This window comes from Dipodomys merriami, unplaced genomic scaffold (genome assembly GCF_024711535.1).
Source record: "Dipodomys merriami isolate MVZ:Mamm:240054 unplaced genomic scaffold, mDipMer1.0.p SCAF_3, whole genome shotgun sequence".
Taxonomy (NCBI): domain Eukaryota; kingdom Metazoa; phylum Chordata; class Mammalia; order Rodentia; family Heteromyidae; genus Dipodomys; species Dipodomys merriami.
In genome coordinates, this window is record NW_027204492.1 from 2,786,145 (window position 1) to 2,801,800 (window position 15,656).

General features: G+C 44.1%; 1 protein-coding gene, 1 long non-coding RNA gene and 1 other non-coding gene across 3 annotated transcripts; all 3 read right to left on the minus strand.

Moving 5' to 3' along the window:
- Positions 1-329: 329 nt before the first annotated feature.
- LOC138840611 (U6 spliceosomal RNA) lies at positions 330-436 on the minus strand. Its single transcript, XR_011376163.1, has one exon. It is a non-coding gene; the product is annotated as a U6 spliceosomal RNA (small nuclear RNA).
- A 6,755-nt stretch (positions 437-7,191) lies between these two features.
- LOC138839482 (melanoma-associated antigen 10-like) lies at positions 7,192-8,370 on the minus strand. The gene has a single exon (XM_070039054.1). The coding sequence runs from the start codon at positions 8,353-8,355 to the stop codon at positions 7,192-7,194; it is 1,164 nt and encodes a 387-aa protein (XP_069895155.1). The 5' UTR covers positions 8,356-8,370.
- A 936-nt stretch (positions 8,371-9,306) lies between these two features.
- On the minus strand, positions 9,307-12,546 carry LOC138839305 (uncharacterized). Its single transcript, XR_011375939.1, has 3 exons — positions 12,488-12,546; positions 11,218-11,329; positions 9,307-9,380 (listed from the first exon to the last, which is right to left on the minus strand). It is a non-coding gene; the product is annotated as an uncharacterized lncRNA (long non-coding RNA).
- Between the last annotated feature and the right edge of the window lie 3,110 nt (positions 12,547-15,656).

Consider the following 15,656-nt stretch of genomic DNA (forward strand, 5'->3'; position numbering starts at 1 on the left):
CAAAAGGGAAAGGATAAATTATTCAATGGTAAGAAAATTGTCAATACACAAGAAAATTGTGGGATCATGTTAATATCAGAGAAATTATTCACAATTTTGTTTAACAGTTTGTGAGGTGAATTTTTTTGTTTTATTTTATTTTATTTTTATTGTGAAAATACTGTACAGAGGAGTTACAATTACATGGTCAAGTTAATGAGTACATTTCTTATCAAGCATTGTAGCCTCCTCCTTTGTTTCCCCTTCCCATCCCTTCCAATCCCCCCCACCCACCCAATCCTCCCCGGGACCTCCCCCACCAAAGTTGTAAAGTTCGTTTTCGACATAACAAAAATATGGAACGCTTCACGAATTTGCGTATCATCCTTGCGCAGGGGCCATGCTAATCTTCTCTGTATCGTTCCAATTTTAGTATATGTGCTGCTGAAGCAAACACGTGAGGTGAATTGTTAAACAGAGGAATTATGAATGCAGAAAAGTAAGCATGTGAGATATAATGAACAATCAAACAGATAAAATGTGTAGTACTGAAGTATTAATAAAATGATAAACAATGCATTGAGGTAAATGCAGTTCATTATTAGGAAAATACTGTATCATTGTTACAATAATTAGTGCTTAAAAAAAGAAAGTTGGCATCACTGGCCTATTCCTGTAATCCTAGCTAATCAGGAGGCTGAGATCTGAGGATCACAGTTCAAAGTAAGCCCAGGCAGGAAATTCCATAAAACTCTTACCTCCAATTCACTACCAAAAAGTGAAGCTGTTGCTCAAGTGGCTTAAAAAAAAAAGCTCCAGGACAGTGCCTAGGTCCTCAGTTCAAGCCCCAGGACTGGCACCAAAAAAGAGAGCAGTGTTCTATTATGAACTGAAATTCGTAACTGAAAAATGTTGGTGAGTGACAATTTGTTAAGTATGGGCTTTTACAAGAGACAACTTTTGACAGGAGATGTATAATGACACTCATAATGAAAGTTAGGATAAAACCTCTTTGACAGTCCTTATAAATATTGAATCCAGTTAATATCATGGAAAATATGGCTTAAATATAATTTTTTTCTAGAGGAAAGGTTTTTTCAAAAGATACATGTGAAACACACATTTGAAAGTGAGAGAAATTTGATGAATACACATAGCCTAGTAATTAGATTTCAATTCTTTTTTTAAATTTCTTTTAAAAATTGATGTGTTAGCTGGGATCTGGGGCTCACACTGGTAATTTTAACAACTCAGTAAGCTGAAATCTGACGAACACATTTGGAGATCAGTTGAGGCAGGAAAGTTCATGAGTCTGTTCTCCAATTGACCACCCCTCCCCCCCAAAAAAACTGGAAGTAGAGGTGTACCTCAAGTGGAAGAGTGCTAGCCTTGAGCAAAAAAGAGTTCAAGGACAGCACCCAGGCCATGTGTTCAAGCTTCAGGGTTTGCTCACGCTCTTGCTCTCTCACACAAACACTCACACTCACACATACAAAGCACACACACACATGATAATTATGGAAACACTGAAAAGATTAGATTACAGGGACAAAATTTACACGGGTATATGAGATAGCTAAAAAAACAGAGAACATGTATGGAAACAGTGATTTTCAATATTTTGTTTATCAAGAAGAATGTCCCCTAAGAGATATTTTTAAGCCTAGAGTGACAGCCTTATGAATGTCAAAAATTCCAGAAAAAAAGAGAATCCCCGAGATCATACAGGCACGGAAATTAGCTCTGCTCCCATTAGTCAGAATAGAAAACCTCTTAACATATAGGACATTAGATTATACAGAATAGTTTTGCCATAGATCTGAGTAAATATGAGCTTGACACTAAACATTGCTTTTATATCACAAAAAGCATTGAAAATCATGTCTCCATATTATCATGATGTTTCCAAATAATTTGACTGTGTCTCACAATGAAGATCAATATTATGTTTTTTAATAGAAACACAAAAGTGTTTCACAATGTTTAAGACTCAATTCCAATTTACACGACATTCAAATAAACCAACGTATGATCAATAATGAAGAAAAAAATGACCTAGGAATGAAACAGATGATGCAGTAAGCAAATATATATATAGAAAAGTCTTTGCCACTTTAATAGGAAAGTTAAAGCAGACTCTGTTAGTGATCTTATCAGTGGGAATTGGGAATGAGGATAATTTGGTCATTGTATTTCTTTGTGTGTACAAAATTAGAATACTGAAACCTGTTGAAATTGTTTTAGAAGAGGGAAGGGATAAGGGAAAATGATGGGGCATTCATTGGGAAATCGTAGATGCATGTACGGAAATATCTAAGTGAAATATCTAACTAAATGTATACTAAGAAAAATAGTATTACATATAACTGTATATGGTCAAAAACAGAAAAAAGGTTAAACATGTTAAATAGGGACATGGAAATATGGTTTAGAAATTTAACCAAATTTGAAATATAAAAGCTACTATGTCTGAGTTGAGAAGATAGAGATATTATAGATTAATAAGTTGGACAAAAAAACAAATGTGATAAAACTGTCCAGAATAAAACACACAGAAAGGAAAACACTGAGGAGAACATTAGTAAGCTGTAAGGTGAGTTCAAATAACTTAATATTGTGTATTTGGCAACTCTGAAGGATTAGAAGAAGGAAGATAAAAGTATTTGAGGTAATAATAAATGGAAAATCTGACAATTTGATAAAGACTGTAAATTCACAGTTGTAAAAGCTAATAGAATCCCAAAAATAAAGAGTATAAAAATGCAGGCAAAATCTATCAAAATCAAAGTACTTAATACCTAGAGAATAAAGCATGCTTTACCTATGGAGGAGTAGACAGAAGATACAACTAGATCTAATACTGGCTTTAAGTATGAGAAGCATTACTGGGAATTAAGAAGGATCCTAGGGAAAGTGGTCCTAGGGTGAAAAGAGGGTAGAAGGGCATGCTCAGTATACAACATATGTATGCACAGAAATATCACAGTGGATCTCAGTAATTTGTACAAAATTAATGCATATAACAACAATAACAATAAACAATGAAATCAAGGCGAGACTAAAATAATGTCTTTAATTAAGCAAAAATAAAACTGCCAATCTAGAATTCCATATAATGTGAAAATATTCTGTAAACTGAAAGTGTATGTGTGTGTATGTGTGCGTATGTATGCATGTATGTATGTATGTATGTATGTATGTGTGTGTGTATGTATCCCTAAGTTATTTATCCTCTGAAGAGGTTTATTTTGGCTCACAGTCTTAGAAGTGTCAATAAGTGGCCAGCTCCATTGCTATAGACCCGGGGTACTGGCAATATATGGTAGAGGAGGATGCTAATCTCATGATGGCCAGGAAGCAGAAGGAGACAAGAAAGCAACCAGGACAATTTACCCATAAATGCACACTTCCAGTGACCTTATTTGTCAAACTAGGACCTTACCTCCCATAGTTCTATCACCTACCAAGTAGCCTATTCAAAATTTGAATCTGTGTATTAAACCTAGATCAGACCCCTTATGATACACACACAGTAATATGCCTTCATAATCTCCTAAGAATCCTTCAATCTGATCAACTTGACAACAAAAGCTGATCATCATAATAATATCCATGGGGGACTGTTTCTAGAATCTCCTACAGATAACGAAATATACTAATAATGTTCAATTCCCTTACATGAAGTGGTGTGGCATTACCTAAACCCTACAAGCATTATCATGTGTGTCTTATCTCTAGATGACATATAACACCGAATACAATACATATGTTGTTCTATATAATTTATATATGATGACAAGAAAACAACCTATGTATGTTCAATATAGACCTTTTCCTGAGGAAAAAATGAAAAGTGAAAATCATTGAGCTGTTCTTTGAAACCATAGATGAGGAACCTGTAGATGTAAGGTCTAGGTATAGAAAAATAAAATGTCTGAAATTCTTTGTTCTAACTCAAGTTACTTGAATATGATATGAGTACTTTTAAAAGGAAGTGAAAAAATAATAAGGAAGTAATAATAATAAATAGGTGAATTTGATGGAAGTACAATATATGCATGTGTGGAAAGATCACAATAAAACCCTTTTGCACAATTAATACACACTAATAAAGAAATGAAAACTGTGTGCAGTGTTGCTTGATTCTGATAGGTAACAAGGTAAAGGCAATAGCACAGAACTCTTCCCCACAGCAGAACTTTCAGCAGGGCTAGAAATAAAGGAAGACACAAGAATTAGGGTCATTAGAAAGGAAGAGACTGAGGGACTGGGAAGGTGGCTCAGTGGTAGGTAGAGTGCTTGCCTCGCATGCATGAGGCCTTGGGTTTGATTCCTCAGTACCACATAAGCAGAAAAAACCAGAAGTGGCATTGTAGCTCAGGTGGTAGAGCGCTAGCCTTGAGCCGAAGATCCAAGGGACAGCACCCAGGCCCACAGTTCAGGCCATGACCGACCAAAAAAAAAAAAAAAAAAAAAAAAAAAGAGAGAAAGAAAAGAAAAAGAAAGAGACTGAAAAATATTAACGGGGGGGGGGGGAGGTCGGGTGGGGTGGGGTGGTGAAGTGGAAGAAGGATAGTCATTCTATTGCTGAGAATGGAGAGTACATAGTGGAGGATGCTCATTTACCTCATGGTCAAGTGCACCAACAGAGACAGGCAAGACCTGTCTAGGGAATTCCCTTCTAGGGAATTCCACTAATGACCCCAGACCTCCTATTAGGCTTTATCTCTTAAAGGCTTCACCTCCTCTCAACAATGCCCTGGATAGAGAAGTAATCTTTTAACACAGGATCCTGGGAGCCATTGAATATTCAAACTATAGCAGTTGCCACGTATTTCTTTTCAACATGTTATGGCTCAGTAAAAACGCTCTTATCCGATGTGGGTCCGAATTCTTAGACTTTACAACCTCAGAATCAGTGGGTAAAAGTCTCTTTGTATTGTATAAATAGGTCATTCTCAGGTAATCAGTATTCTATTAAAGCAGCACAAAGTGATCTAAGACAATAAAGACACCCAAAGTATAGTAAAAATAGGAAGGATTTAAAGGGAGAAAATAACCCATCCAGAAATTCAAACGGAATATTTAGTATTTATATGGAAATATTTACAGATAGGCATTTAAGGCATACGAGGTGAAAGGTGCTTTCAAATATAGCATAACATATCACTGTTCAAACATTTCTGTTGGAAATCAACTACATACCATCTATAATCCATAATTATCATTTATCATCTTAGGCTGAGAATTTTCTCCTATTTGAATGCCTATTCAAAACTCCATGTTTGTCATTTTTCACATGACTGGACCTATCTGAACATTTATACATATATCATCAATAGGCACACTGAAAATAAGGAATTTCCTGTGCTACAGATTCACAGGTAAGACATAATATAAAGATGGTAAATTTTCCCTTTTAAATTAGGTTTAGAGTTTTGCAAATAAACTGTTGTTCATCCCATGCGAGCCTCAGTTTTTAAGAAAGAAATTCAATTGGGTTTCAGTGCACGATTTCTGTAGTCCTTCCTCATCTATCACGTTCGAGGCAGCTTTAGCTCCTAACCACCTAGGCAAGCTCATCTGTGCATGCCACGAGTGGGTTTCACTTCTTTTGATTCCATCTTCTTTCACTCTGGGATGATGTTCAGGTGTTCATGGTTCCTCTAGGACAGTTCAGAGAATATGCATCTATGCAGGACATGGAACAGCTCATCTGCTAAAATGAAGTTTCATGAAGGAAATTCAGAACATATTTCCTCCTAGAGGACACTGCAAAACCTAAGTGCAAAGGACACTTCCTTGCTAGGTAGTTGCTACATTTTGAATCAAGAGCCAGGTCCTCCCTTCTCCCTTATTTCTCTTCATTCCATTACCTTCCCTTGGCCTCACACTGCCTCCTCCCTTCCTCCTTCCTCTCCTCCCTCCCTTACACTATTTGATTTCAACACAGACAAAACCTAGCATCAGCTGACAATGATCAAAACCACACTAAAGATTTAAAAAAAAATGTTAGGAGAGTACCTGTCTAGGAGTTTGTAGGCCTCTACAGAGATTTACCCTTATCATCCAAGAACTCCTTGGTAGATGATCGAGATCTCACCTAGTTCTATTGTGTTGTATTCAAGCATATCTGTCACATCTGTCCAGGTAGAGGTTCTTCTATGTTCTATGCAGCATGCAAAGGGGACTGGTCAGGTCAGGTTCCTATCCTCTCAGGCTTATGTCCCATATTATGGAGTAAGGCCCTAGCTTATCCCCCCCCCACCCCAGCTTCATAAATCCAACTCCTACAGAGGCATTTCAGTTTCTCCAACCCCAAACTTCTGTGCAACGGTGTTGACATCAAATCATTCTCCCCTGGTCTTTCCCACTTCCTCACCTCTCATTTACTTGGTGTTTGTGTCTCAGAGGACTTTTTCATATCTCCCTGGAATAACCACTGCCTTGCAAGAGCAGATGCTCCCTGACATTTTCAGGAGGAAATGGCCACTGGGAAGATTCTTCACTTATGGCCCTTCAACTTATTTTTGTGGTATTTGTGTGTGTGTGTGTATGTGTGTGCACTAGAGCTTTAAATGAAGTCATTGTGCTCATTGAGCTGGAGCTCCACTAATGGATTTTATCAGTTAATTGGAGATAAAGTGTATTTTGGATTTGATAACCTGGGCTGGCTTTGAACTGGGATCCCCAGACCTCAGCCTCTGGATCAGCTAGGATTGCAGGCATAAGCCACTGGTGCTCTACTACACTGAACTTAGAACTCAATGTATACTTTTAAATTTTCTATAAGCATAGACTAAAATAACAAAGAAAAGAAATACCAGTATTTTAATGGTTGGTTTATTTAATGTTAAGTTCTTTCACATTTCCAAGGAAAATTGTAACACCATAGCATCTTGTTACAGCTTACAATTAAGATGGAAGGCATCCTGATTTGTTTCACCAACTAACAAAAACTTTTAAACTGGGTAAAAGCAATGAACATGTATAAAAATCACAAAACCTTTAAAATGGGTAAAAGCAATGAGTATGTATATAATGTAATTTCACACCTGAAATCTGAAGCTAATAAACACTGTAGTAAAAGTTACAACATTTAAGAAAACTAAGAAGATAAATGCCTCCGTCCTCCAAATCGAGGAGTGAGGTTGGGTGTCTTATATCTCTAGCCCCAGCCTGATCTATTGTAAGCTAGAAGCCACTAGTGCTCTATAAACTGCAACTGCTTGGGGCAACAGCAGCATCTGTTGCAGCAGCATCTGTTGCAGAATCATCTGTTGCAGCATCATTTGTTTCGGGAGGTCTAGCCTGGGCTCGCTCTCTCTCATCTCTCAATGCCTCCTCATACCATACAGAGAAAGAGCTGGGTTCACTGCCAATGAGGCCGGACAAAAACTGTAGAAATTTCATCAGGGTGCTTTCTGCCAGGACCCTAGGTCCCCACAGGAACTCATAGCGAGCAGGATCACTGCCAGGCACCTGCCTGTACTCTAGGTACTGCTCCTGCACGAATTCTTCCAGGATAAGCTTCCTAGGATTTCCATAGAGGTGGTGGTAGCTATCAGGATGCACTCCTATCATACCCAGCACTTTCCACACCTCCTCTTCAGAAACACACTTGTCATCTATGAAAATTAGGCTCAAAATAAATATCAAGAGACCTGTTTTGGGCACACCGTGAACTTCAGTTTGCATCCCATCATATGTAATACCCAGGGTAGTAACAAGAACATAGGTATGGGTAGTAGGGTCCACTTCATTCAAATCAAGACCAAAGACAAGCTGCAAGCACTCAATGGCTTCATTCAAGATCAGGGTAAAGCTTCCCTCATAATTTTTCATGACATAATCCACAATTGCTGCCCTGGTAACAGGCTCCTTCATTTGGTATTTGAGGAGCAAGAAATACACCAAATCATTCACCTTTTCATCCATTTCACTTGAGAGCAAGGACTGTGAGTCTGATGAATCGTCTTCGGTGCTTGAAGAGCGCTTTCTTCGTTTTCTAGGCTTGGGTCCCAGAGAACCATGGGAATTGCTTGAGGACCCATCATTGCCAGTGGAGGAAGCAGTGGAGGAGGTAGAGTGGGAAGAAGAAGAGGAGGAGGAAGAAGAGGAGGAGGAGGAGGAAGAAGAGGAAGAGGAAGAGGAGGAGGAAGGAGAGGAGGGAGAGGAAGAGCGGGAACAAGAGGAGCAAGTGCAAGAAGAAGAGGAGGAGGAAGAAGGGAAAGATGAGGAACCGGTGGATGAAGAAGAGGAAACATTTCCCTCCACAGCTTCAGCAACCTGCACATCTGTTGGATTTTGGTCCTCATTTGAGGGCTGAGGGTTTTCCTCAGTCATGATACGTCGACGCTTAGGAGCCCGGGGCATGATGGTTCTCGTCTTGGTAATGAGGAGTCACAGGCCTGGGGGAGAGAGGGAAAAGTGTGAGTGGCCTCCATGGAAAACTTCATGACTCTCATGAAGGTGATGACTAGGGCCTGCCAGACAAGATTCCTGTCTTCCTGATGGATGGGTGCTGTAGGAGTCTGAGGAAGGGGATGAACATTGACTCAGGGGTGGATACTCTGGAGCTGTCAGTAGGACCCATGATGCTGACAACATGGCACCTCTGTGTTCCTCAGTGGGTTGTGGACACATTCAGGATGTCCATCTATCTTTACTCCTGGGGTCTTCCTGGGCATTATCTTCTCTGTGAGGTGAGGACATTGTCTGAAACCAAAATCTGAATTCCTAGTCCCTGGATTTTATGAAAGGGGCATCTAGCAGCTCTCTAGCCCTTTCTCCCTTGGACTGTAACCTGCAGAAACGACACTGGGCTCTCAGTGGTACCAGAGGGGTGGGCCACACCCTGCATGTTTCCAACTCTTCCTGGAGAGAATATAAATTCACTCTGGACCACCAAATCTCCCCTGGCAGAACATGAACATATCCTTCCCTCTGGTGCACTGAGCACAAGTCTCACAACAAAGGTCCACCATCCTGAGAGAAAAGGCAGTAAGAGGACATCACATCTCACTACACTTCCCATGGATAACAACACGAGGGATCAAATTCAGTGTGGAGCATGTGAATGAAAGACCTGGTCATTTCTCATCTTGATAAGAGGCAAGGTCTGGAACTTTCCTGATGTTGTTAGGTTGCCAGCTTTAAGCCAACGTCCTTTTTTCGGGACACCAGAAGAGGAGCCGAGGGAAGGCCAATCCACGCAGTCCCCAGGTTTTCCCATAGCTGGGAGGTTGGGGCTGGGGTCCCATGTGGTTTTGTGAGGATGATCCCTCCTCTCCTCACCTTAACTCCTGGAAGATCCTAGACACCTTCCTCTGCTGACCAGGTACGGTCCCTTCTGCTCTCCTAGTGCCTCCCCTCACTTCAAGGCCTCACAGTCCTGAGAACTGAAAGAAAGCACAGGCAGCATATGTGAACACTCTTGAAGAAGTCACCCAGGCTGACAGAAGTAGCTGGTTTCAGGGAGTCCTCTTGCCTGGAGTGTCCTCAAAATATTCATGCTTCCTTCTCACTGGGACTCGGCCCTTTCTCTCTGCTGATCTGCACACACTTTTTGCGGGGCAAGACCATTAGATCACTGACCTCCACCCTCAACCACTTCTACCTCCTGTCTCATTGTGACTTCTAACAGGACTTGGGGTCCATCCCTGTGTTACTTTAACTTCAGCTTGGTCTAGACTCTCAGAGTGCTTGCCAGAGGTACTGCTGCTTTTAAACAATTCCCATTTTTGTCAGACGCAGATACTGAAATCAGGCATCACCAACATGACCATTCTGCATGGGGCTTCCCTTGTTCTGTAGTTTAATGTCCTCTGCAACCAATAATTTCACTTTGTTTCTGACCTGGAAGACTGAGATGAGGAACCTGTACTTCTGGCCAGTGACTGTCCCCCCTCCAACTACCAAGGATAACAATTGCAGAGCCTAGATCCTGTCCTCTGCTAACCTCATTTGCACCCCTCGGACCAAGTCTCTGATTCCCATTATCCTTTGAGGCTTAAAGAAAGGGATGGGGGTCCTCAACTGACTAGAAGCTCCTGTGCAGATTTTAGATAAGGGGCATGACTGGATCTGCAGGGGCTTCCTTTGTCCTCCTTCAGCTATCACACTAACAACTCAGAAAGTATCAAGTCTCTTCCCTCAACGAATCTACCAGCAATGCTATGACTCTCATGGTTTCCTGAAGCAGAAATGGAGGAAGTACAGAAAAAGTTGGGTAAGGTTGGTAACACTTCTCTGCCTGCATACCCTCAATGTTACCAGGGTGAAAAGTGAAGGAAATGGGATTTGCATGGAGGGAGAATGCTATACTTTGGAGGGCTTACTCTGTCCCTCTCCAACTCTCACTCTGAGCCTTCACAGAACCAGAACCAGAACCCTTCCCTTCCAGACCTCCAAGCAAAGGTCTAACTCCTAGGGATCCTATGGTAGAAGGGAGTAGGAGAGAGGTGGGGAATGAACAGTGGCTGGACACTCCCTACTGCTAGGCAGATCTAGAACTTTGGAGGACCTTCTATCTTGGTGGTACTTTCTATCCTCCTGAAGTCTCACCTGAACCATCACAGACTTTGAACTTCTCCTATTCAGACCTCCAAACAAGGTTCTGCCAGCCCAAAGGAGTGGTGGGGGAGGGGTGATAGTCCTTGTGTGCCAAGTTGCTCCTCCTAATGCTGCCAGGGTAAAACAGGAGGCAGAACTAGATTTGGCAGGGACTCTGACTCTGTACCTTGATTGTGCTTTGCCTGTCCTCCCTCAGCTATACTCTGACCCCCGACAGTCTACCCTACAGCCATGTCCTTCCATAATCATGGACCAAGTCTGTGAGACCTAGGGATCCACAAGGCAGAAGGGTTGGGGAGGGGCAAGGCAAGGTGGGGGAAGGGCATCCCTGAGTTCATGTTCCCTAGTGGTGGTAGGATTAAAAAGACAGAAGCAGGGTAGGTAGTGGTGTAATTCTAGCTGGTGTGGAGAATGAATTCAGGCTTGTGGTTTCAAACCAGTCCAGGCACAAAATCCATGAGACTATTATCTTCACCAAATCACTCCCCCCAAAAGCCACAAGTGTCTCTGTGGCTCAAGAGGTAGAGGACTAGCCTTAGGCAAAAGAAGCTCAGGGATAGAGACAAGGTCCTGCATTCAAGCCCCAAGACCAGCACTAAAAACGAACAGAAAAGCAAAACAAAAAAAAAAGCAGCAGGGTTGGATTTTCAGGGTGACCAGTACCTTGGGGATGCCTCCTGTCCTCACCATAGGCTGTCACAGTACTTCTTTTTGGCGTAGTCTTGTATCCACAGGTCCGGAAGACAGGTGATAGTGGTCTCTGACTAGGCACGCCCTGGTGGTGTCGGGTAAAACAGAAGGCAGGAGTGGACTGTTGGGGGTCTCTCTACATGGACATGGTCGGGGGCTTCCTCACTCTGCCTTCCCCAATTCCCACCCGACCCTTCACCCATTCCCAGCCGCCTCTTCCCATCACAAAGCCTGACCAAAGCACTAACACTGCCCGCCTGTAGGGGGCGCCCGGAGGTGGGAGCCGGCGTGGGGGAGGGGTTGGGGCAGTTTCTCCTGTAACCCAATGCCCCCTAGTGTTGCCGAGATGAACCGAGTGGAACTGGAATTTTAGGGGCACCCTTTATCTTAGGGGGTGCTTTATCCTTTCCCATTTGTCACTTGGAGTGCTCTCGCAGCCTCCCCCTCCCAGAAGGCCTCTTCCTGTGAGAGTTCCAGAGTGAGGCAGCAGCGGGCATGCTTTCGTGACTCGACGCCCCCTAGTGGTGCTGATAAAGGCTAGGGAGCTGGAATTTTACAGGGGGGAGGGCCTCAGGGACCCGACCCACCACAGCCAGCCACCGCTCCCCACAGCCTCTTCTCGCCCAGACCTGGACTAAAGGCAGCCACTCCCAGCATTCCCTGACACCGGCGTTTGGGCGGGACAAGGAAAAGGCGGGAATGGTGGTGGTGCTCCGGAGATGCCAGCCTTGCAGGTGGTACTGAGGTGAAAAAGGAGCACTGGTATTTGAAAGCTACCCTTGCACCTTGGGAGTTCATCGTTTCCCACGTCTCACTTGGAACGACACCCTCCCTCCCACAAGTGTGGCTGACACGAAAGCTGTGAGGCCCGCGTTGGGCGAGGGCTGAGTGGGGGTGGGGCCGGAGGCGGGAGAGCGGGAGGCAGGACGGCAGTGTAGCCGACCTCTCGAGGTGCTGGGAGGCCTCCTCCCACCTACTCAGCTACCACCCCAACTCCACACCAATTCCATCTGGCCCCTTCCCCGCCTCCCATAGGCCCAGGCCACAGGCACTGAGGCCCGCAGTTCCGACCTGTGGAAGGCTTGAGGGAAGAGCCGGGAAAATTATGGGATGGGCGTCCACTTGAGAACACATCCCAATGTCACATAAATGTGCAGAGGGAAGGCTAAATTATTTGGGGGTCACCAAGCGTTGTGGCGTTCCAATGGGGTTCTTCCTCCCCCCTCCGCCCAGCCGTGCTTACCACACGGGGTCTCAGTGAGGTCTCTCCTTCCTCCACAAACCTCGGACGTGGTGGAAAAGGCTGAAGGCCGTGCCGCCCACGACGGGCACCTTCCTTCCGGCGGAAGTCAGTAGTGGGGAGTAGAGGGGGGGAGGTGGGATGGGGGGAGGTAGGATGGGGGGGTGGTCACGTGCCCTCTGCCCCTCCCCCACCGGATGTGCCCTTGTGCAGCCGGAAGCGGACCGAGGCGGCAAGCTTGGATGAGTGTAGTCTGTATTTTCGCGGACGTCTTTGTCCACCTGCAGTTCCCCCTTGGCCCCAAAGACTCGGGGCCCCCTGCTCCTCAGGCCTCGGACCTAAGTAGTGACCCCCAGGATTCCTTGACGTGGGGGTGCGGCGAGGGAGGGGGAAGTGGAGCATGGGATGGAGGCCCGGCCTCCCCCGACACATTCCGACCTAAAGTGGGGACCTCGACCCCCAGCCTCCCCTTGCTCTACCTCCTCGGGGAGGCCCTAAGTGCGGTGCCCGGGCGGCCAGGCCTCACCGAAGGGTGCAAGCAATTCTGCACAGCCCCCCACCTTCCTTCCCGGCAGCACCTGGACCCTCACCTGCTGTGGACCCCACACGGAGCCTCACGGGGGACCGGACAGTGGACTCCCCAGAGGCCACACAAAGGGCCTCGCAGTGCCCCCCGAAGATGCCCAGCCGCCCGGGATGGGATGGGGACATGGGGGGGCAGGGGGGACGGGGAGGGGACATAGCAATCAGTGCGGTCTGCGCCTTCCATAGCTGACCTCACACCACAGCTTCCCCCCGCAGCACCCGTGATGGAGGGGGCGCGTTTAAGGAAAGCATGTCTTCCTGCTCCCCTAGCCTCACGTTTATGCCAAAAAACACTGTCACCTACTCACTCCCACGGACAAGGGCTTGGCAGCATCAGAGGATGTGAGCAATGTGGCTGTTTTGATTATCTACTGTTTCATAGCAGGGCAGTCACCTTCATCCTCAAACTCCCACTTACACTCAAATTTATTTTATATCTCTTTACATCCTATGCATTTCTCCTCAATAGAAAAATCATCACTTGTTCAATCTTACCTCTCCTATTTACCATTGTGCAGAATGTCTTGGCTTCCACAATAAGGCAAATAAAAGGAAAAAGGCATGAGATTGGAAAGCAGCTCAGTGTACTTTTGATTTGATTTCAAAATAAAATATAAGATAAGTATCAATATCTCTCATATACATGTTTACACACAAGTACTCTTGATTCTCAACTCAATTGCATTGAGAGATCCTAGGAGGTTTTTGGAGCACACATGTACGTCATTCACTAGAGCAATGTTTACTCCCTTCACATGACTAGACACAGGGGTGACACTGCTACCTGCCACGCCGACCCCAGTAGAGTCTGCTTAGCATGGGAAACCATCTATCAGACCATGATAGGGGCCTCGAGACCTATCTCTGAGTTTTGGGACTTCACCGAAGTCTACTTCAGAGAATGGGGCTTTACAGAAACCTATCTCCAAGTTTTGGGACTTCACCGAAGTCTACCTCGGAGAATAGGGCTTCTAAGAGGCCTACTCCTGGGAAAAGGCTGGCAAAACCCCTGGAAAAGGTGTGTTTCTGCCTATCTTTTCCTCATAAGAGTGCCTATTAATCTTTTACTGCTTCTACTGCTCTTTGTACTTACTCATTGTCAACGTTCCCTTATTCAAAGCTCTTTCTTAAGAGTGTTGATGACTCCAATATCTGATGAGTGTCTTAAAAATATGAGTTCAGTGCTACCCTGAAACCCCTCTTATGGAGGCTAGTAGACAAGTTATAAGTAAATATAAAAGTATTGGGGGTTTCACAAAGTCACTCCAGCAGAAGGAATTGTAAGAAATTTACAAAAAGTTGTAGGCGCGGCTAGAATAGAAAGAATGTATGGCAATTGCTGAGATAACTACTTAGGAGAAAGAACTTCCTCATTTACTAAGAGACTTGCTAAATCTAAGTCTCCTTGGTGCTTACTATTAAAGAAGGAACAGGAAAGATCTTAATGGGACAGTTAAGGCCTCTATAGAAAAAAGTATAGATCTAGGCCTCCCTGACCTTACTATTAAAGAAGGAACAGGAAAGATCTTAATGGGACAGTTAAGGCCTCTATAGAAAAAAGTAATGGTTAATTGGTGACAATCATCGAAACCAATTGTATTTCTTAAAAATAGAGGTAAAGCCGGAAACAAGTGCCTATCAGGCGACCAGCTGGTGACCGCCCAAGAATGAAGCCCTGCAGCAAGATTATGTAACCTTTTGCCCTTTCTTATGGAGACTTTTTGCTATAAAAGTTTGTTATCCTCTGCATTAAATCGCACTCAGCACTCAGCATCCACTCCTAATGTGTGTGAGTTGTCTGTTTGCCATCTCCCCGTCCTATTCCAGGTTCCTCCCCTAGGTATCCTCCGTCGTCCCGACAGAACCCGGTCCGCGGCAGCTACCCAAGTGCACCACAGAGATAACACCAAACCAGAGGGTTGCTTTTTTGGTACTAGTACTGGGACTTGAATTCAGGGCCTAGGTGCTGTCCCCAAGATTTTCTTTTCTTTCTCAAGGCTATTTCTAACTTTTTGATGATTAATAGGAGATTAAGATTCCCAGTCTTTCTTGTCCCAGCTGGCTTTCAACTGTGATCCTCAGATCTCAGCCGCTTGAGTAGCTACGGTTATGAAAAACACTTGCTGTTGAATCTTAAAATCCCAAAGCTTACTTGGTATCCAGCACCCCTTTCTGATTTCTCCTCTGATGTCTCCTCTTTGAAATGGGATGTCTGTCCTGGGCTAGTCTCATTATTGTGTCTGGAAGCACATAAACTGTCTGATATCACAAGTTCCCATATAAAGAGGAATTTTTCTCAAGATGTATTATAATTCATGTTCCACTCATACCCCATTTAGATGATACTTTTGATGAAACTTCAGGCTTCAGCCTTTAGAGTTCACGTTAGAATGAGTGAAGACTACTGGGGCTGTTGGGATGGAATGAAAGGACTTTGCATGTGAGATGGATAGGAAGCTGGAGGCCAGGGGTTGAATCTAAGAACTAGTTCCTGGGACAAAGCCCTCACCTCCAGTATCCTGTTTGGTCCTAGGGCCTCTAGCAAAGTAATTATGGTTAAAGCTGTTCACAAGATTGGGGCCTTGAT

Bases quoted from the DNA above. Each gene is read 5' to 3' on its own strand.
- LOC138839482 (XM_070039054.1), bottom strand. From the start codon at position 8,355: ATGCCCCGGGCTCCTAAGCGTCGACGTATCATGACTGAGGAAAACCCT.